The 24,596-nt window shown below is 41.4% G+C and overlaps 1 protein-coding gene across 3 annotated transcripts in view; it reads right to left on the bottom strand.

The window, feature by feature from the left end:
- The window catches only part of pds5a (PDS5 cohesin associated factor A), a 40,181-nt gene extending 15,830 nt beyond the window's left edge, over positions 1-24,351 (bottom strand). For 2 of the 3 annotated variants that reach the window (XM_080879547.1, XM_080879545.1), the window contains exons 1-5: positions 24,214-24,351; positions 23,152-23,301; positions 2,643-2,846; positions 524-610; positions 113-210 (exon numbers count right to left, since the gene is read on the bottom strand). In XM_080879547.1, coding sequence (XP_080735673.1) covers positions 113-210; positions 524-610; positions 2,643-2,846; positions 23,152-23,262 — 500 coding nt within the window. In that variant the 5' untranslated portion in view covers positions 23,263-23,301; positions 24,214-24,351. Of the gene's footprint in view, positions 1-112; positions 211-523; positions 611-2,642; positions 2,847-23,151; positions 23,302-23,985; positions 24,184-24,213 lie in introns of those variants that run through there. The other variant, XM_080879546.1, reaches the window with a different exon arrangement.
- Between the last annotated feature and the right edge of the window lie 245 nt (positions 24,352-24,596).

Raw genomic sequence — 24,596 nt, forward strand, 5'->3', positions numbered from 1 at the left:
CATGTCTTTATGCTAAAATAAATCACATCTATCGGTTTTCCTTCAAGTTACATATTTTAAACTCTGGTGTAAAAAGAGTTTGACAGACTCGAGCAATAACAAAAGTCTTTACTTGATAACAGAGAAGAGTGTTTTGAAAAGCTGGATGAAGATCTCATTGCAGTCCTCCAGCTCAAAGCAAATGTTGTACGACTTCACCCAAGCCAGGTTCTATAGAAAACAACAAAGCCATAAATGTTACTGTTTTTTTTTAGCAGTTAATACTATTACCACGTACTTTACCTTGAACTAAAATCCATGAACACACTGACTGTGTATGGTTAAAAGCTTATGATACTATCAAATATTTACTATTAAATATGACAACGCAAAGTAACATATCCTGCTATTTCAGTAGCTGGAAACAGAGAATGGAAATTTTCCATGAAAACAGATTAAATTATTAATTACTTTTTTTTTTTGTTAGTCACCCAAACTGTTTTAGCTCCAAACATAAACAGTGATCTCTCCTTTAGCACCTTACCTCCAGCAGGTAGAAGTATCGGTTAAACTGAGGACTCTTGGTGTCTTCTAGTCCCTTTAACTGTCTAGTGATGAAGAGGAAGATGTCCTAGGGAATTTTGGGAAATTGAGTTAGTGCTGTTGAGTACACACAAGTTTCACAGTAGTAGTGACAAAGGTGATCAATGGAGGGCTTGCAACCAATATTCACTTGAGGTGTGCATCATGGTAAAATAACTTTGCCGTGGTTTTGAATGAAAGAACTAGACGTCAACGCTGTAATCTTGCTGCAAATTCAACCATGCCATTAATTCACAACTCAATTTTGTTTACTTTTGATTAGAGCTGGGCGATAGAACGATAACGATATGTATCGCGATATAACTTTTACTCGATAGAGAAATTAAGCTATCGCGATAGACTTCGCCGCTCTGGTCAGCCAATCCAAACTAAGTAGCGCAGAGCCGAACCAATCACAGCCGCAGCGTCACGTCGCGTGACTTGTTACGTACAGCACAAGTGCCAAGCCGCACGTGTGTTTGTTTGGGAAGCAGGCAGTGGGTAATGGAGGAAATGAGTGTGCCGACTAGAAAAATCAACCGAGCGTGACCGAAGAGAAAACAGATGACGGTTCCAATGCCGGAGAGATTGTCGAACGGAAGAGCCATAGAAGTTCCGTAGTGTGAAGGTATTTCGGCTATTTCAAGTCTGACAAAAAAACAGAGTAGCATGCACTGTAAATTGTGCCGAAAGCAAGTCTGGAAATACAATAAACTGGTGCATGCGTCACACTGTGCGCCACGTTATTGTTTCGGTGAAATGAATTTCTACAATACTGTTAATTCTACTCTGCAGTGTTTAAATGCTTACATATACACACAGTTACTGTCCGTCCACACATACGACTCGGTTCTGCTTCTATGCCCCAGCTTTGTTTACTTTTTCCCACCGAGGCTTCTAGACTTCTGATTGGCCAACATTTCTGCACGGTTAGGAATCTAGCGCCACCTGCTGCTTTGGCATGTTCATAGCAGCGTTTTCCTTCATTTCTGCCTTTATGTGTGGACGGGATTATTTTTTAAAACGAAAACGGAAAATCTCCGTTTTCAAAAACACCCGTGTACGTGTGGACGTAGCCTCAGTCTCTGACTGGAAGCGCTAATTCGTCATTCGGCTTTTGTCAGACTAAAGTAACTGTTAAAACTGTTTGAAAACCTAAGCTATACAACAAGGAGAGATTGAGAATTTCCTTTTAGTTCTCAGTTTATTTGATACTGACAAAAGTTAGTTTTGTCTGTTCTTCTGTAAAACAAACTAAGATTTATTTTTAGAATTAATATTTTGTATCTAAGTGGAATTGACAATTTAGTCTGTTTCATTTGTTCTATTTTGAAACTTAAACGCTTTAGCGGCTGCCTTTTGTGTAGTTTGCAATATTTGTCTTTATTTATCTGAAAAAGTCTCATGTTCCTTAAGTACATCTACCCTGTTGAACTTATTATGGGAAATAAATATTTAAATCAAAACAAGCTGCTGATTATTTCACATTTTACTTGTGAGCAACGGCACATTTAAATCTTACAAATATAGTTATTTGGCTTATATCGTGATAGATATCGTTATCGCCTGAAATGAAAAAAACATATCGTGATATGAAAAAATCTCATATCGCCCAGCTCTACTTTTGATGTAAAATGATATTAATGGACTCAATAAGATCTGAGCACATTTTTAAAGGGGTATGCACAATTACTAAACTTAGAGATTAAGCTTTGGTCCCTCACTAGTAAGGGCAATGTGTAACCGCATGTGGTGCAGGTGTTAACCCATCAGGAAAGAAAGCCACTGACGCTAACAGTTTTAACATTAGCCACACCCCGGCAAACCAATATGACCCTGCGTGTGTGCATGAGATCACAGTAGACGCACATTTCAGGGTCATTTTGGTTCACCATAAACTAGCAATCAAACACACTCAACTATTAGCCAGGAAACAGGCCAATAAGTGAACAAAAGTCAATATTTTGATTTAGTCCATAAATTTGATGACAGCTGTCATTTCAACTTGTCTAATCATCAAAAATCTGGACTACTATAAGACTCCCTTGAAGACAGTGTTCAGTCCAAGGTTGGTATCTAACCTTGAGTTTATCATGGGAGGTATAGGGAGCCTCAGGGGCATAGATCCTGAAGATATCAGCCAGGCAGCAGGCCACTAGTAGCCGAACATCTTTATTGGGGTTCCTAAGGAAGAACTCTGATGCAAGGTGGAGTGCCAGGCCGAGGTATTGCTGCTTTTCCTCTTCTGAGTCTTGATCCATGTCCATGTATGTCTTCACCACCATCTGTTAAACAGAGAGACAAGGGTGGAGGTTGAAATGGTGGATGCATGCATTTAAAAAAAATAAAGCAAGTGGAATATTTCAATGTTTCAATACAAAATACAAAATATAGTTGCTTGTGTTTCCAGTGTTTTTGTCATAGAAAAAAAAGGTATGTAAAAAGTATGAGGTGAGCTACATCTTACCCAAACCTTCTACTACAGACCTTCTGGCTAACAGCAACATCTCTAAGCCAATGGGGAATGCGCCCTAAGAAGTTCTACAAAAATTGCTGAATGGCCTTTACATACAATGCAATTGTAATGTAATTAATCCCCTTAATAGAAAAGCAGTCTCACCAAAACATCCACCAGAGAGAGCAGACAGGTTACTTTTCATCTGTATGACATAAGACAGGTACTGCCATGAGAGGCACACGTTTTCCTTATCCATTTATGAGTTTCTCCTCTACAAACATTTGCAATGTACTTTGTGATGTATGGCTGACCACTAGACCAGCTACACCTGCAAATGAACAACAACTCCACTGTCTTGGATTGCAGCTGATAAAGGTAGTCATTGTTTTGCTCTGGAGCCCAACAAAGCCGAGCTCCAAGACGGTGACCCTGGACTACATCTAACCCAGAGATGATGTCTTCTTTAGCAAAGCAGCTGGATAATAATATGGACCACCACATCAGCAACCTGCTCAGCAGGCTAGCAAATATAGAAATTGGGACGGGCTTTAAAACAAGAAAGACCAAATTATTGATGCACGGCATCATTATCTTCGAACATTTAAGGAAACAGAGGTACCAATGACAAGAGGTACCAATGCTGTGGGTTATAAAGAGTTAAATGACTAATATAAAAAGACAACTTGAGTAGAAAGTGGCAGCTTTCCAGCACTCATCGGTGTTGATGTTGTCGTTGCCCTTTGGATTATCACACAACACAAACATAAACTTCAGTTGAGGACCTTTTTATTTCTCAGTAAAATGAAACACTGGCTTCTCAAGCTTATCTTCACACCAGTCTTATCAATCCAATGACTTTTTACAGCTACGATATCTCTCTTTAAGCTGCTGCTTCCTCTGTGCGTGAGTGTTTATGTGTATGAGAGCCAGCTGAAGCATAGCAGTAGAGCTCAATAACCAGCCAGCAGGGGTGGGGGATGGGCCAAGAGCTCCAGCAGACTGCAGAGCACCACAATTACTCTTACAGACAGACACACACATACACACCTTTCACTCCTACACACACTCGCACATGCACCCCAAGCTTCTCTACTCTCTGTTGAAACACTCGCTACTCAGAGCTGAGGCCCTCCACGCTAAATGTGTGGGACTGTTTACTTGCATTTCTGCAACCTAAATATAACAAAATCTCTAGTTCAGTGATAAAATGTAAGTGACGCATTTTCAAATAACTGCTAAACCAAGTTCTTGACTCTTGAATCTACAACTGCTAAACGTCAGGCGAAAATTAGGCTGAAGTCCTTTCAGCTCAAAACCTTTCTGTGTATATACAAAGGCAGCTATTAATGAAGCTTTACCTACCTTAATTTTAACAGTCACAGGTCTTTAATCAGGTGCATCATCAATCAAATCTGATACGGACGTTTGCTCTCTTTACTACAAATTAAACATCTACCATCTGTGCTGTTCCAGTTTTTCCTCATTATTTTCAATCAAGAATGCTCTAAGTAGTGTGTGTCCTTGTTATGATTAAGCCACAACTTTATCCTCTAACATGTTTATTTCAACTCCTTCCTCTTAAGAGTCTGTTTGGAGAACAAATGCATAGTGAGGGCCTTGTAGTGTAGTGTTACTGCGGACTATTTGTCATGATTACAACAAAACTAAAGGCACGTGGACATTTACAGAGGTTCACTTTGCCCACCTAAAGCATACAGACCCAAGTGGGCTATGGATGCCTTAAGTATGGTGTGGCGCCCTGAGTATTTTGCGCATTAAGAACAAGTCTCAGATGTGTTCCTTATGTGTTCGTGCCCACCCCCCATCATCATTTTTTGCTATTTGTTGTGACAATAGTTTGCATCATAACACAGAGCGAAAAGCTCATTTGCTCCCACCTGATGTGATGTTAGGGCGATATTTAGTTTCGCCAGTAGGTGGCAGTGGCGGCTCAGCCAAACGGGTAACTGGCAAAATAATCCTTCACAAAAGTAACGCAGGCCAGTTATTACAATGGAAGCCGCCAGTAACACTGAATTGTTTTGCTGTGTTTCAGGTGAGAGCAATATACGAGAACTACATACATTTATGTAAAGTTGATGCTTATTTAACATGTTTGGAGTGTAATTCTTGTTTATATGGTGTTTAATGTGAGCGAATAAGGGAGTTGTTTCACGTTATCTGTGGGTAAGGCTAGTAACATTTGTGCGTTAGCTAAGTCATGTTAGCCTCCTGCATTAATCTCTGTAACCGTGTTGTCCCATCAGTAAGGTGAAAGGAAACTATTAGCTGGTTTCAGTTAAAGTTATAGGAGATAGACCAGCCAGTACATGTTATGTTGTCTATTGTTGCTGGTCATTTTCTCTGTGTGTTAAGGGCTGATTAATACGTGGCCATTACACGTAATGCCACAAAAGTAACGCAGGCCAGTTATTACAATGGAAGCCGCCAGTAACACTGAATTGTTTTGCTGTGTTTCAGCGCAATAAATCTTCATGTGCACCTGAATGAACCCTGTCGTCCTTCAGTGTGTAACATAATTTGGCGAGCCAGCCAGGAGCATATTTCCTGCTCCAGACAAGAACCTAGAACACATTAAATCAACATCTGGTAAAGATGGAACAACTACAGGATGAGATCAGCACAGCCTTGTGGACACTTGGGAAACCCGAACTCACCAAGGTATGCCAGCATCTTAAGTGCAGCGAACCAGCAGGGGTGGGTTTTAAAGGACAGTCCCGACGTGCTCTGATTCGGCTGGCAGAAAGTACTCTGGATGAGATTGAAAAAACAGAGGAATCTGAAGTGTTTCAGCAGTTCATCCGTGATCTCCAGTCATTCATACAGTCATTACAAGAACATCCTGTAGCTGAAGTGGAGATACAACGAGCAGAGCTCAGTGAGATAGAAAGACTGAAACAAGAGTACAGTCAGCTCCAACAAGCTCAAGCAGAAGCACGACGTGTTCTGGAAGAAAAAATTGAAGCGTTGGGGACCGAGTTTAGAGGTGCAGCTGGGATAAGTGAAAAACAAGTAAGTCAGCCTGCACCCTTTACTACACCAGAAGTGACTCTGAGAAAAGACTTTCGGATCTGGGGTCAGATCGGGGAAGCAGGACAAAAAGACAAGTTATCTTTCACTAGCTTGACCAACCAAATTGATTCCGGGCTTAAGAAAGGCTACTCAGAGACTGAAATCATTGAAGCTGTGATTAAGGCAGTAAGCCCTGGCCTTCACCTTCGAGACTTGCTGGAAGTGAAGCGTGACCTCACACTTCCCACACTAAGAACTATATTACGGGGACATTACAAAGTAGACTCGTCAGCTGACCTGCTTCATCAACTCATGAGCATATCTCAAGACCCCAAAGAATCTGCTCAGTGCTTTCTGTTCAGGGCAATAGAACTCAGAGAGAAATTGCTCTGGAAGTCTGGTGATGACGATGAAGGGGAGCAGTTCAGCCCAGACTTAATTCAGCGCAAGTTCCTGCGCTCATTAGAGACTGGCCTCCTCAGTGAAGCCGTGAAGTTTCAGTTAAAGCCTTATCTTAGCAACTACCAAGTAACAGATGAGGTTCTAATTGAGAAGATAAATGAAGCAGCCAGCCTTGAATTAGAGCGACAAAATAAACTGAGGAGAAATACTACAGTAAAAACACCAAGGATAAATGAGGTACACGCAGAGTCACAGCACAACCACACTCAGCCACCTTTGAACAGTGAACCAGACAGAAAGGATGAAACTCAGACAAAGGGGGGTGAAGGAGGTGCCACAAAGAAAAAGCAAGGACAGAATAAGGGCCTGGATTCAGAGACAGCTAAGCTGATTGAAGGCCTGAAAGCTGATGTGCTTGAAGTAAAGAAAATGTTTAATGAGACTTTGGAAGCAACAAAAGTAAGGTCAAGTATGGACAGTCGGTTCTCTCCTACAACAAGACGTGCTAGAGGTTGCCAAATGTGCAGAGAGGCTCAGCTTGGTGATCTGTGTAGACACTGCTACCGCTGTGGTCAGGAGGGTCACCTTTCCCGAGGGTGCAGGCAGGCTAGGATCACCCAGGGAAACGGGAGGGGGCTACTGAGCCGGGACCCACAGTAGCCCACTCATCACCCAGGTCCCAGGTAGATCCTGTCTATGTGCAAAACACCTCGCATCAACAAGCACCACAAAATGATTCCACACGCACTGAAACTGGCCCAAAAGAGCCAAACAGCAACAAATTGACAAGTGATACATCTAATGGTTATATACCCTCACAACGGCAAACCAAGCTCATCAGTCTCATTGGGAAAAGATGCACAGTTCAGTGCCACCTAGATAAGGTACCAGTAGAGGCCCTGTGGGACACTGGAGCTCAGGCAAGTCTGATTAACAATGAATGGCGAGAACACCTACCACACAGCACTGTCAGGCCACTTGCTGAGCTGTTGGGAACAGAACCTCTAGTGGCTTTAGCAGCTAATGGTAGTGAAATCCCATATGATGGGTGGGTAGAGACAGAATTCTATTTGGACTGTAACCCTGAAAATTGTCTTCTAGTCCCAATGCTTGTATCCAGTGACCCCAATGTTGCACAACTGCCCATTATTGGATTTAACGTAATAGAGGAAGTTGTGAGTAAATGGGGCAAGCGACAACCAAGCTCACGCAACGTTCAAAAAATCAGCCAAATCCTCTCAGTATCAGTACACACTGCTAAATCAGTACTAAAACTATTGCAGTCACCAGACCAAAACCAAAGTGTGGGCACAGTATTGGCAGGAAAGAGGGGACTATGTCTGGCTGCTGAACAGATTACCACGACATATGTCCGTGCACATATTGGAGCCCAGTTTTCAGGACACAGTCTGTTATTTGTCCCGAATGAACCATCACAGTTGCCTGAGGGTCTTGTCATTCAAGAGGGACTGGTCACAATAATGGAGGGCAGGTCAGTGTACATCCCAGTCGCGATAGCTAATACCAACAAGCGGGATGTCAACTTAATTCCTCACACTGTTCTGGGACATCTGGAAGAAATAAAAGCAGTGTACCCCATCACCCCTGAAAAGACACAAGACTCAGTAGAGCAGATTTCATCACAGCCTCCTATACAGGTGAATGAGGTGATGAACACACCCTCCTCCAGCCATAAGCCACCTCAGTGGGACCCTCCAGTTAAGTTGGACCATCTCAGGGAAAATGAACAACAAACGGTGAGACAGCTGTTAAGAGAGGAATGTCATGCTTTTGCTTATGATGATAAAGATGTTGGGTGCATCCCCAGTTTAAACATGCACATCACATTGCATGACACAACACCTGTTCGAAAGACCTACATATCTGTGCCAAAGCCTCTGCACCAAGAGGTGAAAGACTATCTTCAAGACCTGCTGAACCGTGGGTGGATTTCAGAGTCTAGGTCACCCTACTCGTCTCCAATCGTCTGTGTTCGGAAGAAGTCGGGTGAATTGAGATTGTGCTGTGATTACAGGGAACTCAACCGGAAGTCAGTACCAGACAGACACCCAATTCCCAGAATTCAGGATATGCTAGATTCCCTTCATGGCAGCTCCTGGTTCTCTGTTCTTGATCAGGGGAAAGCATACCATCAGGGGTTCCTGGACCCTGAAAGTCGCCCCCTGACAGCCTTCATCACACCTTGGGGCTTGTACCAGTGGAACCGCATACCCTTTGGCCTCAGCTCGGCCCCAGCAGAGTTTCAGCGGAGCATGGAGGACTGTTTAAGGGGACTGCGGGATGTAATCTGTCAGCCATATTTGGACGACAACCTAGTCCACTCTACTTCATTTGATACTCATCTTGAACACATCAGAGCCGTCCTTCAGAGATACCAAAAACATGGTGTCAAACTCAGCCCACAGAAATGTGACATCTTCAAGAGAAAGGTACGTTTCCTTGGTCGGATGGTGTCCGAAGAGGGATATACCATGGACCCAGCGGAAATAGTCCCTGTACAAGCTCTCAGAGACAAACCACCATCCACAGTGGGGGAACTGAGTCGGGTCCTAGGATTCCTGTCCTACTATAGATCCTATATCCCAAACTTTTCAAAAGTGGCAAAACCCCTGTACCAGTTGCTGACACTGCCTCCAGATAAAGCACCGCCACCAGTGCCCAGGACAAAGGGGAAAGTGGTTAAGACAAAACCGAAAGGTCGACCACCGCCTAACACACCCATTAAATGGACTGAGAGCCATCAAAATGCCTTAAATGAGTTGACTGATTGTCTAACACAGCCACCTATTTTGGGTTACCCTGATTTCTCAGAGCCCTTTGTACTCCATTGTGATGCCTCACAACAGGGCCTGGGAGCTGTGTTATACCAAAAGCAAGCAGGCAAGATGAAGGTCATTGCATATGGCTCAAGGACATTAACACCCCCTGAGAAAAACTATCATATGCATTCGGGAAAGCTGGAATTCTTGGCTTTAAAATGGGCAGTCTGTGAACGCTTTCGGGACTACCTATATTACGCCCCACATTTTGTTGTCTACACAGACAATAACCCTTTGACATATGTCCTTACGACAGCAAAGCTGAACGCCACAGGCCACCGCTGGGTGAGTGAACTGGCTGACTTCAACTTTACTATCAAATACCGGCCAGGGAAGAAAAATGCTGATGCAGATGGCCTATCCCGCTTACCACTAAACATTGAGCAGTATATGGCACAGTGCACATCAGAAGTCAAACAGGGTGTCGCTAGAGCTGCTGTTGAAAGTGCAGTATTGCAGAGGGAGAATCTGCTGCATGAAACTGTTGTTGTCAGCCTGAGTGCCGTCAGTTTAGTGCAAGACGCGGTCACACTGTCTGCTGGAAAGTCTCTGTCACCCGAGGAAATCCGAGTGAGTCAGGAGAAAGATCCCATCATTAGTCGCTTTTTACAACACAAAATCAACAACTACTTACCAAAAGGTCGTGCCCTAACAGCAGAACCCCCTGATGTCAGAATCTTGCTGAGGCAGTGGAGCAGAGTGCACATAAATGATGATGGGGTCCTCTATAGGAGAGTGAAAGGCAGAGATCAGCTTCTTCTCCCTAAAGAGCATCGTGACACTGTGTTCAGGGAACTGCACAAAGAGATGGGACATTTGGGGACAGAAAGAACTCTGTGTTTAATAAGGGACAGGTTCTACTGGCCTCGAATGCAAAGCGATGTGGAGCATTTTGTAATGCATGCCTGCGAATGCCTCAAGAGAAAGCGGCCAAGTAAGATTACCAGGGCCCCACTGACCACCATTACAACGACATTCCCATTTGAGCTTGTGTCCATAGACTTTTTGCACCTTGAGACTTGTAAACAGGGATATGAGTACATACTGGTAGTGATGGACCACTTCACACGTTTTGCACAAGCTTATGCAACAAAAAACAAATCTGCAAAAACAGTGGTGGATAAGGTCTTCAATCACTTTGCTCTGAACTTTGGTTTCCCAGCACGAATCCACCATGACATGGGCAGGGAATTTGAGAATCAGATGTTTTCCCAGTTGCAGAAAGTCTGTGGTTTACGTGGCTCTCACACTACCCTATACCATCCACAAGGAAATGGGCAAGTGGAGCGTTTCAACAGAACTTTGTTGTCCATGTTGAGAACACTAACTGACCTTGAAAAAGCAGACTGGAAGGAATCATTGACAAAAGTGGTGCACGCCTACAACTGCACTCGGAATGAGGCTACTGGGTTTTCCCCGTACTATTTGTTGTTTGGCCGTACTCCAAGACTTCCTATAGACATCTTGTTCAACTTGCCTTCACAGGAACAGCAATTAAGCTACGAGGAGTATGTGACAAAATGGCAATCCCGAATGAAGGAGGCCTATGAGATTGCATCTATGGCAGCCCAGAAAGAAGCTTCGAGAGGTAAACATTATTACAACCGTAAGACCTACGGAGCTCAACTTCATCCGGGGAACAGAGTCCTGCTCCGCAACCTCAAGGAGAGAGCAGGCCCAGGCAAGCTTCGGTCATACTGGGAGGATACAGTGTATGTATGTGGTGGTGAGTCAAAAAAGCCCTGACATCCCAGTTTACGAGATCAAGCCAGAGAGGGGAGGAAAAAGCCGCACAGTACACAGGAACCTGTTGCTTCCATGTGACAGTCTACCTGTAGAAAAACCACACAGACAGGAGCAAAACGAAAAAAGAAAAAGCCTGAGACAAAAAGGGGTAGAAGCTCAACAACAGCTACTACAACAAGACACAGACGTGGAGAGTGAGGATGAGGGTGAGCTTGTGTGGAGGTTTCCACAGCAAAACAGTACCACCACCATTATCCCTCCAACCCTGGAATCTCTGGTGGGTGAACAACAACTGGGGGAGCCTCAAACAGCTGACTTCGACCCTTTCTTACAGGACCACAGAGAGATACACGAACCTGAGTTGCAGACAGCAGAGCAACATTACAACCACCAGGAGTCACAGGATGAACAACAAGATGAGCAAGGAGACAGTGACTCCAACAGTGAACTAGGGTTGTCACCTGTCCTCAGACACCCCAAGAGAGAGCGACGTCAGCCCAAAATGCTGACATATGATATATTAGGACAACCCACAGTCAGACAAGCTGATATGGACAGTGTTAAGATGGGAGCTATTTGCACCCAGAGACTGTGGAGGCCTTGGTGGCCTGAAGATATACCAGCAAGGTGTGAGAGACAGTAATAAGAAACTGATCCAAAATGAAGACATTAACATGAACATTGTGACAAGCAGAATAGAGCAAACGTAGCACCAACAGACAATGGACAGAATCTAACACTCATTCTTATGGTGTGTGCTAACTTGTCACATGCTGAACATATGATGATGATGACCATCTGTAAAAGATGCCTTGATATGTAAACAAAGTTAAGTGTGGTAACAGACTAGTGTATTGTTGGCCGAATATTGAGTCTGGTTACAGTCAGAAATTCAGAGTAACATGATGAACTTGTTTACTAACCTTGAGGGAGAAAAAATGGTTACTTGGCACAACAAGATTCATGATTAGCTTCTACCATGACTTTTAATTTGCTGAATGCAAATTGTTGTACTGCAATGTTTCATTGAACAGATGTCAGAAGCATGTGTAACCATAATTGTTACCTAGGGATAGGTATACTAATAGTACACAAGAAATGTACTGACAACGGCAAACGTGTTCAAAGAGTTTAGGAAAAAATAGACGGAAGCCTTTTTTTCCCTCTTTCTTTCTTTTTTTATTAAGTAGGGGAGGGTGTGGCGCCCTGAGTATTTTGCGCATTAAGAACAAGTCTCAGATGTGTTCCTTATGTGTTCGTGCCCACCCCCCATCATCATTTTTTGCTATTTGTTGTGACAATAGTTTGCATCATAACACAGAGCGAAAAGCTCATTTGCTCCCACCTGATGTGATGTTAGGGCGATATTTAGTTTCGCCAGTAGGTGGCAGTGGCGGCTCAGCCAAACGGGTAACTGGCAAAATAATCCTTCACAAAAGTAACGCAGGCCAGTTATTACAATGGAAGCCGCCAGTAACACTGAATTGTTTTGCTGTGTTTCAGGTGAGAGCAATATACGAGAACTACATACATTTATGTAAAGTTGATGCTTATTTAACATGTTTGGAGTGTAATTCTTGTTTATATGGTGTTTAATGTGAGCGAATAAGGGAGTTGTTTCACGTTATCTGTGGGTAAGGCTAGTAACATTTGTGCGTTAGCTAAGTCATGTTAGCCTCCTGCATTAATCTCTGTAACCGTGTTGTCCCATCAGTAAGGTGAAAGGAAACTATTAGCTGGTTTCAGTTAAAGTTATAGGAGATAGACCAGCCAGTACATGTTATGTTGTCTATTGTTACTGGTCATTTTCTCTGTGTGTTAAGGGCTGATTAATACGTGGCCATTACACGTAATGCCACAAAAGTAACGCAGGCCAGTTATTACAATGGAAGCCGCCAGTAACACTGAATTGTTTTGCTGTGTTTCAGCGCAATAAATCTTCAAGTGCACCTGAATGAACCCTGTCGTCCTTCAGTGTGTAACAATAACACTGATGTAACAAGTACAAAGAGGACAGTAGAAACAGTGAAGCCAGGTCAAGTACAATGTTTTACTCAAATCATCCAAGACCACAAGTTCTACTCTTGTGCAAATCTAATGTGTAAAACACCAGCCAGAGTTCATTATCAAACTAACTAATCAAAAAGTCCAAGAGCCACATTTATAGCCACTCCCATTCATTGCACGTCAGCATGTTGGTTATGAATTTCTACAGACAAAAAACAGAAGCTTTCTCTAAATAGACTAATGGCTACTTTTGAAGCAGCCTGAGACAGTAGCCACCTCCACATATAGAGATGACTGACAAGAGCTCAGAGTAGTTTTCACACATGAACTCCTTTCAATGAGAACCAGGTCTGTCCTTTCTCACATGCAGTACACAACAGGAAGTAGTCCACTTCAGACGCATTTTGACAACTGGAAATATTCTGTGTGGTTTGACAGGGCTGAGTGCAGCAGGAAGATACGTCACCCACTTTGAATAGATCTAACTGTTACTTGCACTGTGCTCACATGGGCTCATTTGTGGGAAGATCGCAGGTTAAAGACCGTTTAATGTCCAAACCAACTGCGCCAAACGTGTTCTCGCACGTCCCTCTGTTGGGTAACAATTAGAAACCCACAGAGCAGCGCATGTGTAAAGACATTTAGTGTCTAACGACACAACTTTTTAAATTTTATTCACATTTTACTCTTGTCTGTAGTGAGACTGTTGATTTTAACTGGTAACAAGTGCTGAAAATCTTCATGTTGGTGCTTTAGAAGTAAAATTTGGTTATAGTTTTATTTTTATAGTTACATTTTAAGGCCGATGGAATATTTTAATTAAGAAAACGCTTTTTAGAATTGGAAAAAACAACCAATAAGACATATTAAGGCGTGATGAATTTTTTATCTGCCTAGTAATTGCACCTCAAGTGTACCAAACATCACAGCTGCAACTTCAAAATCCAAGTCCTCCAAAACACTCTGTTTATGTGCTCAGCAGTTGACAAGTTGTCTTGTCAGATGCAGCTTGACAAGACTGTTTGCATGAAATTGCAGCAAGCAGCTGGTCACCTAGAGGTTGAACTTTCAACCACCTTAACCTCTAGTCTCCAAGTAATCAATTCGGACTGACTGCAATTACTCTGAGACAGACGAAGGCAAAGGTTTGCAAGTGTTTCTCATCCAGTTTATGAAGATTGTCAACAACCAGCTGTATTCTGGTTATGTCTCTATATAAACGCAAGAGCAAGACACTCTTATGACGCTTCGAGCGACGCCATTGACCAACCAATCACTGGCATGCTATCTGTCAACGTCACATTTTTGGATTACCTTGGACCACTTTGAACCCTGGCAGAGTAGGTACTAAAAAAGGACCTGTACCAGGCACTAGGGCTGCCACAATTAGTCGACTAGTCACGATTACGTCGACTATTAAAATCGTTGACGACTAATTTAATAGTCGACGCGTCGTTTGACGCTTTGTAAGATTCCAAAAGACGCAGGAATAAGTAGTAGAATTTAAGAGTGTAATAACGGACTGAAACAGAAGATGGCAGCACTGCATGTACAAGGATGCCAGCTGCCGTTAAACCCCGAAGAAGAAGCTGTGTCCCAGAATTCATAGCACGGCCCAGCTCAGTTTCCAACGATGGTGGCAGCTAGTTAGTTTTAATATTACTCCTATTTATTCTTTCTGAGTCAAATATCTGCTCAGTTTATCAAGACACCACATATTTTCAAAAGCGCTCCGACGTTTTCGGAGATGTCTGTTACGAGCCGGTGAGACCACCGGACTCCCGGCAAACCGTTTTCAAACCCACCGCCGTCTTTCGCTACTCAGGTTAAATATGATATATATATATATATAAGTCACTTAGATAACTTAAAAATGTTATTGTTTGGCTTTTTTTAGTATTTTATTTGTTCCTGATTAAATCGGTTTGGCTGAGATTAAAGTTATAGTTTTTACACAGCTGAATAAACGTCAAGCAGATTAAACTTCACCGAAACAATCTGCAAATGTCATTAAAATTTAATAAACTCTCATGTTGTCTTTATTTTTAGTTAGCACATACCTTAAACACTTAAAGCTGTAAGCTAATGATCGTTAATAAGAGCAGATGCATGCTGGTGCATAGGGTTGGGCCATATTATACCGTTCACGGTAATACCGGTATAATGTTAGGCAACGATAGGAAAATGAAATATCGCGATAGAATATGAGTAAAACGCGCATGCGCAGTGGCTTTGTTTTCATATGCACATGGCCGATTGTTGAGTGAAACAAATGAACCAGAATTGGTTTGTAAAAATGGTGCAACTTCAGTGATGTGGAACTGGTTTGGTGTTTGTCCGTCAGATACATGACAAAGCACATTTTTTTGCAGAACATGCAAGCGGCCGTTGTTATTGTCATATTTGTCGGACTAAGATGCTCTTAAATCTGGGAGTAATCTGGGTCCTAAACCCCCTCTTCAGGTCAAACGAACACTGCAGCATCACTGAGAGTTAAAAACTGTCTAAATTCTTTCATCTTTAATAAAACGATCAGCATTGCTGCTTTACCAGGTGTAACTATGAAGTTTAACTTCCAGGCATCCATGAAAACAAAATTTATTACATTTAACGGAGTTAGAAGTTAGCAGGAAGCAAGCGGAAGTTAGCTCGCTAGTTTCGCTAGTTACCTAAGCATGATATAGCATGTTCTGACTGAGAGATTTCTGAAAAAAATCAAACGTACAGCTCTGCTATCACTTCCAACATAAATGAAGACAGGAAACTAAACAGCAGTGACGTTTATAGGGTTACTGAAGTTGGGCTAGCTGGTATTTAATGATGTGCTACGTGATCGCTAGCAACACAGCTATGTTAGCATAATATAAACAGTGAAGCTGGAGGACGAACACTAACACTTTTCCACTTAAAAAAGTTAACGTTAAGGTTTCTGATAGTTAGAGACAAATGCAATCGCATGGCAGGATGCTGTAAACGGACCAAACTTCAGTCAGAAGAACAACTGAGATAATCCATCCACAATACGAGGTTAGTCATTAATATACTGCAACAACATGGGAACAGAGCAGCTGCCAGAGAATTCAACATTAATGAATCAATGGTACAGAAGTGGAGGAAGCAAGAAGAATGAGTTTAATAAAGTTTGATTTATCTGACTTTGTTTCGCTTAATGTGCCTTATAATCCTGTGCACCTTATGGTCCGAAAAATACGTACTGCACACTGCAGTTTAATGTTGCAAAGCACCTCTTTTTAACTTCAGTGGATATTATACATGGTTATGCTCAGGATATGTCAGCCCATTTCTACTGGAAATGCCTTTTGGTTAAACTTTCAGCAAGGCATTTGCATTTGCACTGTTACATTTTTATAAAGCTTAAATGTACATAAAAAACAGCTTCTTGTTTAAGTGAAAATAAATGGAAGGTTGTCTTTTTGCGCTAGTAATGTTGTGGAGTTGTATTTTGTCTCGCATCAATTATATCGTCAGTTATATCGTTATCGCAAATTTTCAAATATATATCGTGATAAATATTTTTGGCCATATCGCCCTGCTCTACTGGTGCAATAAGCTGTATGTTTTATGTCCAATGGATGCACAATCTGATTAGTCGACTAATCGCAAAAATAATTGGTGACTAATCGACTATCAAAATAATCGTTTGTGGCAGCCCTACCAGACACTATGACCTAATGAAAAACCCTGAAAGCTGAAGTGAGTCATAGTGAACCGACCCAATTAGGTAGTAATAGAAAAGAGGTTTAAGTCGCAAATGTGAAATTCTGTGCATGCAGATGGCAATAGATCTGAAGTTTTTGTCGATTTATCAAAAACAGATTACAACTGCCAACTTGACTCAATCTTGTTGTATTACTTTCTTAACACACCTAAGGGCCTTTTTATGCTAGCCAAGTCACGATTTTGACATGACATCCTGTATCGCGAGACAATCTTTGTTGTGCGTCGGTCAGTTATGCACGTTTATCAGGGCGTTTAACGCAATATTGTCTGAGTGGCAACACCGATTGTTTAGGAGAATACCGCTGTGGCTTCTTGTGCCTTAACAACGGGCATAAATGTCTGCATCTGTATGATGATGTAACAGCGCTGAGAGAAGCAACCACTGTGGAGGGACACCTAAAGTTGCTTTGAAGGCATCAACGAACTGCGAGTGATCTCAGACCTGGTCCTCATCTTTGAAGCAACCATTTCAAAGGTAACAAGTACACAAGCTCATTGCATATAGTCACAATAACTGTGGTCACGCAATGGTCTCCAACAACAGTTTTTCCTAGTGTGACTGTAGAATAAAGAAATTTTTCGCAATTAGGTCATATGCATAGCATTGCTCTTGTTTGTGTTGTTGTTAGTCTTTCAGGCAACCACAGAGAGGACTGATGTCATAACATAAATAGCTGAAGTATTAAAAACAATACAATCTGTCCCCTGCAGCTACTTTGTGTTTTCATGCTGCTTCTTATGCACTTGTCTCCTTCTCTGCAAACTCCATTGTTGCCCCCTTTCCTGTTCAGGTCCACTTTTTGACCAGTCACCATTCGACCTACACATAGCCCAATGGAGATGGTGCTATGTGCTGTGGTCTTTGTGAAGGACTGCACACAAGCACATCTGCATAGGTTGCACACCCAAAATCCTTCTCTCCAAGTTGCCAAATACCCAAGCAAAAAACCACAGATAAGCAGATGCTGTACACGATGCTTTTTTTAATCTTAGTAACGGCATGTTACTAAGATTAACATTAACAGAAATAAAGACAAACAGTTCAAAACAAAAAACAAACAAACAAAAAAAAAAACAAAAAAAAAAACTGTGGTGGTGAAAATAATGGTCAAAGTGCCAGCGCATGGTGGCAGAGTTTGACTCAAGCAGACTGTTCTTGCAGAGCCCATAAGGATGCATTGGATTTGAAGGTCACTAAAAGTCCCCAAACCAAAGCCATAAATGTTTGTTGGGAAGGACACATAACAACTTTAAAGTTGTTATGTGTCTTTAGCAATAAAAAAAAGATATGTTATATGAAGCTTGTTTAAAATAAATAAATAGAAATAAAAACATTAATATTATCCCAACAACTTGAATAGGGTTTTATTACAGGATGAGATAGCCATTTTCCATTTGATTCATCTTTAAAGCCTGGCTAATACAGAGTCAGCTTGTAAGCTACTCCCACACATGAAGCATTTTGCTGCTCACAAAGTGAATGCAGCCATGTCAAAATAGGAGAAAATGAGTAAGGACAGATATTGGCACTGATTTTCCGTCTCCTTTAAATTTTGAATCACAACAAATTTTCTCAGTGCGTGCTTTAGACGTATCTGATGAATACCAATGTTGCATAAAGCATAACATTTTATCCTTGAAACTAGAGCTGGGCGATATATCGAGTTTTTAAAACATATCGATATATTTTTATACGAGATATAAGATGTGACAATATCCTTTATATCGATATAGCCTATGTTACATTATACTTATAGTTGTGGAGCCGCAAGTTTGCCTCTCTTTCGTCTACTTTTATCTCTACGCAACATTACTCCGCCTCGCCTCTATCCTTCACTGAACACAACTCCCCCTCCTCCCCCATCGCTTCACGTGCAGGCAGCGACAAGATGGACACGGCAAATCTCCGTTAACGAGTTACTGCGCATCACCCCATGCGTGGGGCTGGACGGCGTCAACGTGTTAACGAGCTAACCATGCTAACGAGCTAACCGCGCTAGTCCCTACGGGCTGCATTGCCTAAAATCCTTTCATTCTCTCAAAAGTTGACAGCGCGCCTTATGTATGAATTCTGGTTGTGCTTGATGGCCGCGAGCCGATTTTATGTGGAACACGGCGCTCAGCAATCTGTCAAAAATGTTTGAGTACGACTTTGGTAAGCTACGGAGCTGCACCGCTTGATAGATTGTCGGCGCATTACGGCTACCGAGGAGCCTCGCGGAGTGATACGTACTGTGCTTCAACGTAATATTACCGTATTGTGTGTGTATAAGGACCATAAATAGCACCTGTAAGAGACGTACGTGGTTATGAAGTGGATTTCAAACTCCAGGCTGTCAGTCACGCAGTAAAACTTGGAAATAGAGCTGCTGTGAAATCTGTCTGTCTTTGTTATTACGCTCAGCGTCTTTTAGTTTACATTTTGACTGCACAATTGTGAGCTCTTTGTTATGCACAAAAACAACATTGTTTTATTTTATTCATGGAGTATTATTATTTAATGAATGCTCATAATTTATTTTTGAGTAATTTTTCATGTACATCTGTGCTGTATGTTAATAAAAGTGCCTGTGTGACATCTGGGACACAGCTTTAACTAAGAACTCTCTTTTTGTTCTTACTTTATGGCTTAAAAAAATATCGAGATATATATCTTATATCGCCATCCAGCTAAAAAATATCGAGATATGAATTTTGGGTCATATCGCCCAGCCCTACTTGAAACCTGAATTTCTTCAAGAAATAGGCACCACTGCTATTTTTTTTTTAAACATGCCTTAAGTGTAAAGCCATTTCGCAGTTATTAAACAGCCAAACCCAGGTTTTTTTTTTTTTTTAGTAAATTCTAAAATGAGGCATGTTGATATTTTTTAGGACTACATGTACAAAATAAATGCTCAGTAGTAATAAAAGGCATTTAAAAAAATACAGCTACATAAGCACTGCACGTACCAGATTACACCTAAATCACTTTGAGTCACCTGGTTTCCAATTCTAATTCTGCACTACCGTACTTGCCAGGACTTCAGCCTGAAATCTGTGGAACGTGTTACACAGGATCGACACAAGCTTAACTCATAGCCAGAGATAATGTCTTCTCGACAAACAGATCAACACAGTGAGTGGTTTGGCAGGCTACCTTGACAGCAATACCTATGAAGTACCATTTAATAGACTGAAAGCAGCCAATATGTCAATTCAATGCAATTTTATTTATAGAGTGCCAAATCATCACAACAGTCACCTTAAGGCACTTTATATTGTGACCTAAACAATACAGAGACAACCCCAACAATCAAACAACCTCCTATGAGCAAGCACTTAGTGACAGTGGGAAGGAAAAACTCACTTTTAACAGGAAGAAACCTGCAGCCACAACTGGTCACAAAAGTAATATGCTGTTTTTAAATGTGGAACAATCATGGTCTCACATCAATCAAGAGTTTGATATAGTACTTATTTACACTATAACACAAACCTACAATATATCACAAACACTGTGCAACCTACAACTAGAAAATACACAACGACTATATAATTTTACCACACAACTTAAAGTCTAGAAAATTTAAAGACAGGAAATGACATCAAAACCCTTCTAAAACAAAATACACTAACTTCTCTGCTGGCAGCACAGTACAATGCAACCCCTACTGCAGATCTAATGTCAAACTTTCCGATCCAGCACAGGTTAAACGGTTGCACACATCTGTCTTATACAGTCTGCACCCTGCCATTCAGTACATTTGCCCTACTTGACAAGGCCAGGGGTTGTGTTCTTTATGGTCACTCTAATCAGTTCTCTGCTGTCCGGAAACCATTTTTAACGTGGTAAACACTCTAATATGATTAAAAGGAATCACAGGACCCCTGAATAAAAAAAGTAGAAATGCTGACTTTAAAACTGCTGACTGTTTAAATTGTGGATATAAATGTTAAATGCACACAATTAAAACACCTCTAATGTGTATTTTTTATAATGAATAACCATACGGCAGTGTTAAGTGTTATTTACTGATAGTGATACACCTATAGAGAACTCGCCACAATCTTCAGCCACCACTAGCTTTACAGTACTCTCTAGTGAGCTCTAGGTTATTGCTTAGCTCTCCAGTCCAAAACTTTACCGTTTTAATTCACAAGTCAGCCTTGGATGCAGTTACTTCTTGCAGCAGCTACCAATAAATAAGTTCTAAAATCCAAATGTCCACTCAGATTGAATTCCAGACACAGTTAGCAAATAACAGATAAACACAACAGAGGAGTGAGCACTTAAGGAACTCCCATTTCCCTCAGGTGAGGGTTAGACCACAAACAGGGCTAAAAAAAGATAATCTGGAAATTTCCAGGCGGCCACAATCACAACTGATATATAATATAATGTCCCTCCATAGCTGCTGGGTACAAATTGGCCAGGAATATAATGAATGTAATAATGACCTGTCAGTTTTCTTTGTTCTATTTTAAAATCCTCAGGTGAATGTGCAGTTGATGACACAGCTGACTGAAATCTGGTGACTGGAGGCCATTTGACTACAGTGAGCTCATTGTCATGTTCAACAAACCACGGTGAGATAATTCGACATGCTGTGTTGTCCTGCTGGAAGCAACCATTAGACGATTGATATACTGTGCTTATAAATGGATGGAGCTGAACACCAACAATAATCAAGAAGGTTGTTGAGTTTAAACAGTCTTAGTTGATACTAAGAGGCCCACAGTGTGCTAAGAAAATTTCTCAAATTTTATGTTGGGTAATATTATGTTGCATTATTTTTGTGGAACTCAGTTTCAATTACAATTCATTCCATTACATTCATTTTCTTCCGCTTAGCCTTATCAGAATCGTGGGGGAGCTGGAGCCTATCCCAGCTGTCATATAGTGAAAGGCAGGGTCGCCAGTCTGCCGCAGGGCTAACATATAGAGACAGACAACCACATTCAAACTCACATTTACACTTATGGGCAATTTAGAATCACCATTTAACCTAACCCCACTTCTTACATGTCTTTGGACTGTGTGAGGAGGCCGAGTACCCGGAGAGAACCCACGCAAACACATGGGGAGAACATGCAAACTCCACGCTGCCCCAGTTTCATTTCAGTTTTATTTATATAACACCTAATCACAACAAAAATCGCCTTAAGGTGCATAATATTGTATAGTAAATACTGTACAATAATACAGACAAACCCCAACAGTCAGATGACCTGTTCTTAGCTGACAGGAGAGGCAGGCAATGTGGTCTTATGTAGCCCATCTGTTTCAAAGTTCAATGTCTCAATGGTTCAGAGTTTCTCTTCTATATACCTTTGTTATAATCAATGGTTATTTTTAGTTACCATTGCCTTCCTATAAGGTCAAAGCAGTCCTACCATTTTTCTCTGACCTTTGGCATCAACAAGGCATTTTCACCCAGAGGACTGCTATTTATTGGATATTTTTATTGCAATTCTCTGTAAAATGTGGTTGTGTGAAAAAAAAAAAAAATCACAGCAGATCACCAGTTTATAAAATAGTCATACCAGTCCATCTGGCACCGAACATGTTCAAAGTCACTTAAATCATCTTTCTTCACTTAAGTCATGTTCTGACGATTGTCTTGACCGTGTCTACATGCTTACAAAACAATGAGTTTTTGCCATGGGATTGATCAAATATTTGCATTAACAAGCAATTAAATGGATGACTAATAAACTGCCCATTGAGTGTATATATTTTAGTCCCACAAATGTATGAAAAATGGGCTTACACAGTTTCCCCAAATTAATAAAATAGATAAAAGGTACTTCTAGTATGGCCTAACACTATTGTTTATTTAGTTTAGTTTAGTTCAGAGCTGTCACATATTTTAAAGATGTGGTAACTCCTCAAGTTTTATTTACATCCACAAAGGTCAAAATACTCTTGTTTATAATCAGTTTTATTACTGCAGTTCTCTTCTTAAATTTCACTTAAACATGACTCACTGTTCTGTTTTGTTCACCAGCAGTAAAAATAGCTTCAGTGTGTAATGTTTGCTTTTCTTGCATTCAGATTTTGGGACCATTCCATTTTTCCAGCCTGGGGAGATAGGATGAAAGCCTAGAAAATGTTGAGGCCTATGAACAATACCCCCGCCTGTTTTGTATGGTGTCACACTCAAATTTAAAAACACTCTGGTAGGAACAACATGACAAGGAGTATTGTTTACAAGCAAAATAAGAGCCAAGACAACAAGGGCCAATAATGACTTAATATAGAGCAGTTTACAAAGTTAGAAGGATTTTTTGGCATTGCGCCACAGGCTGGACACTCTTAAATTACGTTAGGGGCAGCAGAAAATTGTGTTTTATTAGAGCAAGAAAGCCCACTAAACATACCTTCAATCGTTTGACCATCTCATCGTTACTGATTTTGTCCGTAATCTCTTTAACTCCAGGAGGATAGATGATTCCTTCCCCCGCCGGTTTCTGCTGTTGCGGGAACTCCATGCTTGTTGATATATGGTCCACACGGTCTTTTACTGGCCTCTATGGGTCAGAAAACAAAAGTTCAACACAACCATGCTACCGCACTTACCAAAACCTCGTTTTAAGCATCTTCCCTATTTGCCAATCATTAATTTTGTTTGCTGAAACTGATAAAACCGTACCTGTATATTTAACGATATTCTAATCCGGTTAACTTTTTAGACAGAAAGCAAGCAGTAAACAAGCATCGTGCATACTATTAGCTTGCATGCTAAGCGTGCAAGCTAATAAACATCAGCTCTACATTTTCCGTAGATTTCTCATAAATCATCGCCTGGATGCAGAAACGATCTCAGCTGCTGTTTCGGTAATATCACAGCTATTCGTACAGTTAAACAGTTTGAAAATCACTTTAAATAACACGAGAGGCGCCGGTCTATATCTACTGTCATACAGGTTATTACATTAGCTCGCTAGCTGCAATGCAAACATTACTAGCTAGCGGTTAGCATTTTGCGGGAAGGAAGTCATGTTAGCAGTTAGCATCGAGCTGCTAGTACACGTTAGCTAACTGGTTAGCCTAGGCCGCAAACTATTCAGGTACCCATCACATCTCCAGCTACAATCACAGAGGAAGTTAAGTATCCTCTCCTCTTTGCCTAAAATAGCCATGCTCGTGGCCAGTTCCTGTGCTTTACAACTAATGCAACTACTTTGTGAAGTTTAAAAATGAAGCTAATTTACTTGTTACTGTCTTTTCTCAACTTCCGAGCATCGCTCCGTGTTGCCGCTAGTTCACAGGCGAAAGAAGGGCTGCTGCTACCGTCGCCCTGAGCCCTCCTCTCTCAACACCAACTTGCTCCACGGATGATTTTGAACACCCTAACAAATGCAAAATGACTCTACTTTCAAATATACGACTGCGACTCAAACCCCGGGTTGTTTGCCAAGCGCTTCCTCGGTAGTATTTACCTCTTAAACAGGCCGTTTTAATTCATTAGTCTGACACAGGTTGGGCTTAGTTTTCGGCACAAAGCTCTCTGTCCGTTCAGTCAGTGCTGTTTGTGTGAAGGCTGGGTGCAGAACGCCCCCTTCGGTCTCAGACGGGTACTGCTGCACCACATACATGGCGGGAGTCTGTAACCGATAGCTGGCACACTTTCTGTTCCTCAACCCACTGTGGGTTTATCCTTAAAGTGCACTTATATCAAAGAACATTTTGAACTCATTAAATGCAATCTGTATACTATTTTATCTAAACTGGCATATAATAACATACACACAGTATTCATGGACAAAAACACTGGAAATATAATTGTATATAAATGTTATGTGCAACAGGGTTAACCCTTACA

This window comes from Rhamphochromis sp. 'chilingali' (genome assembly GCF_963969265.1).
Source record: "Rhamphochromis sp. 'chilingali' genome assembly, chromosome: 4".
NCBI classification, from domain to species: Eukaryota; Metazoa; Chordata; class Actinopteri; order Cichliformes; family Cichlidae; genus Rhamphochromis; species Rhamphochromis sp. 'chilingali'.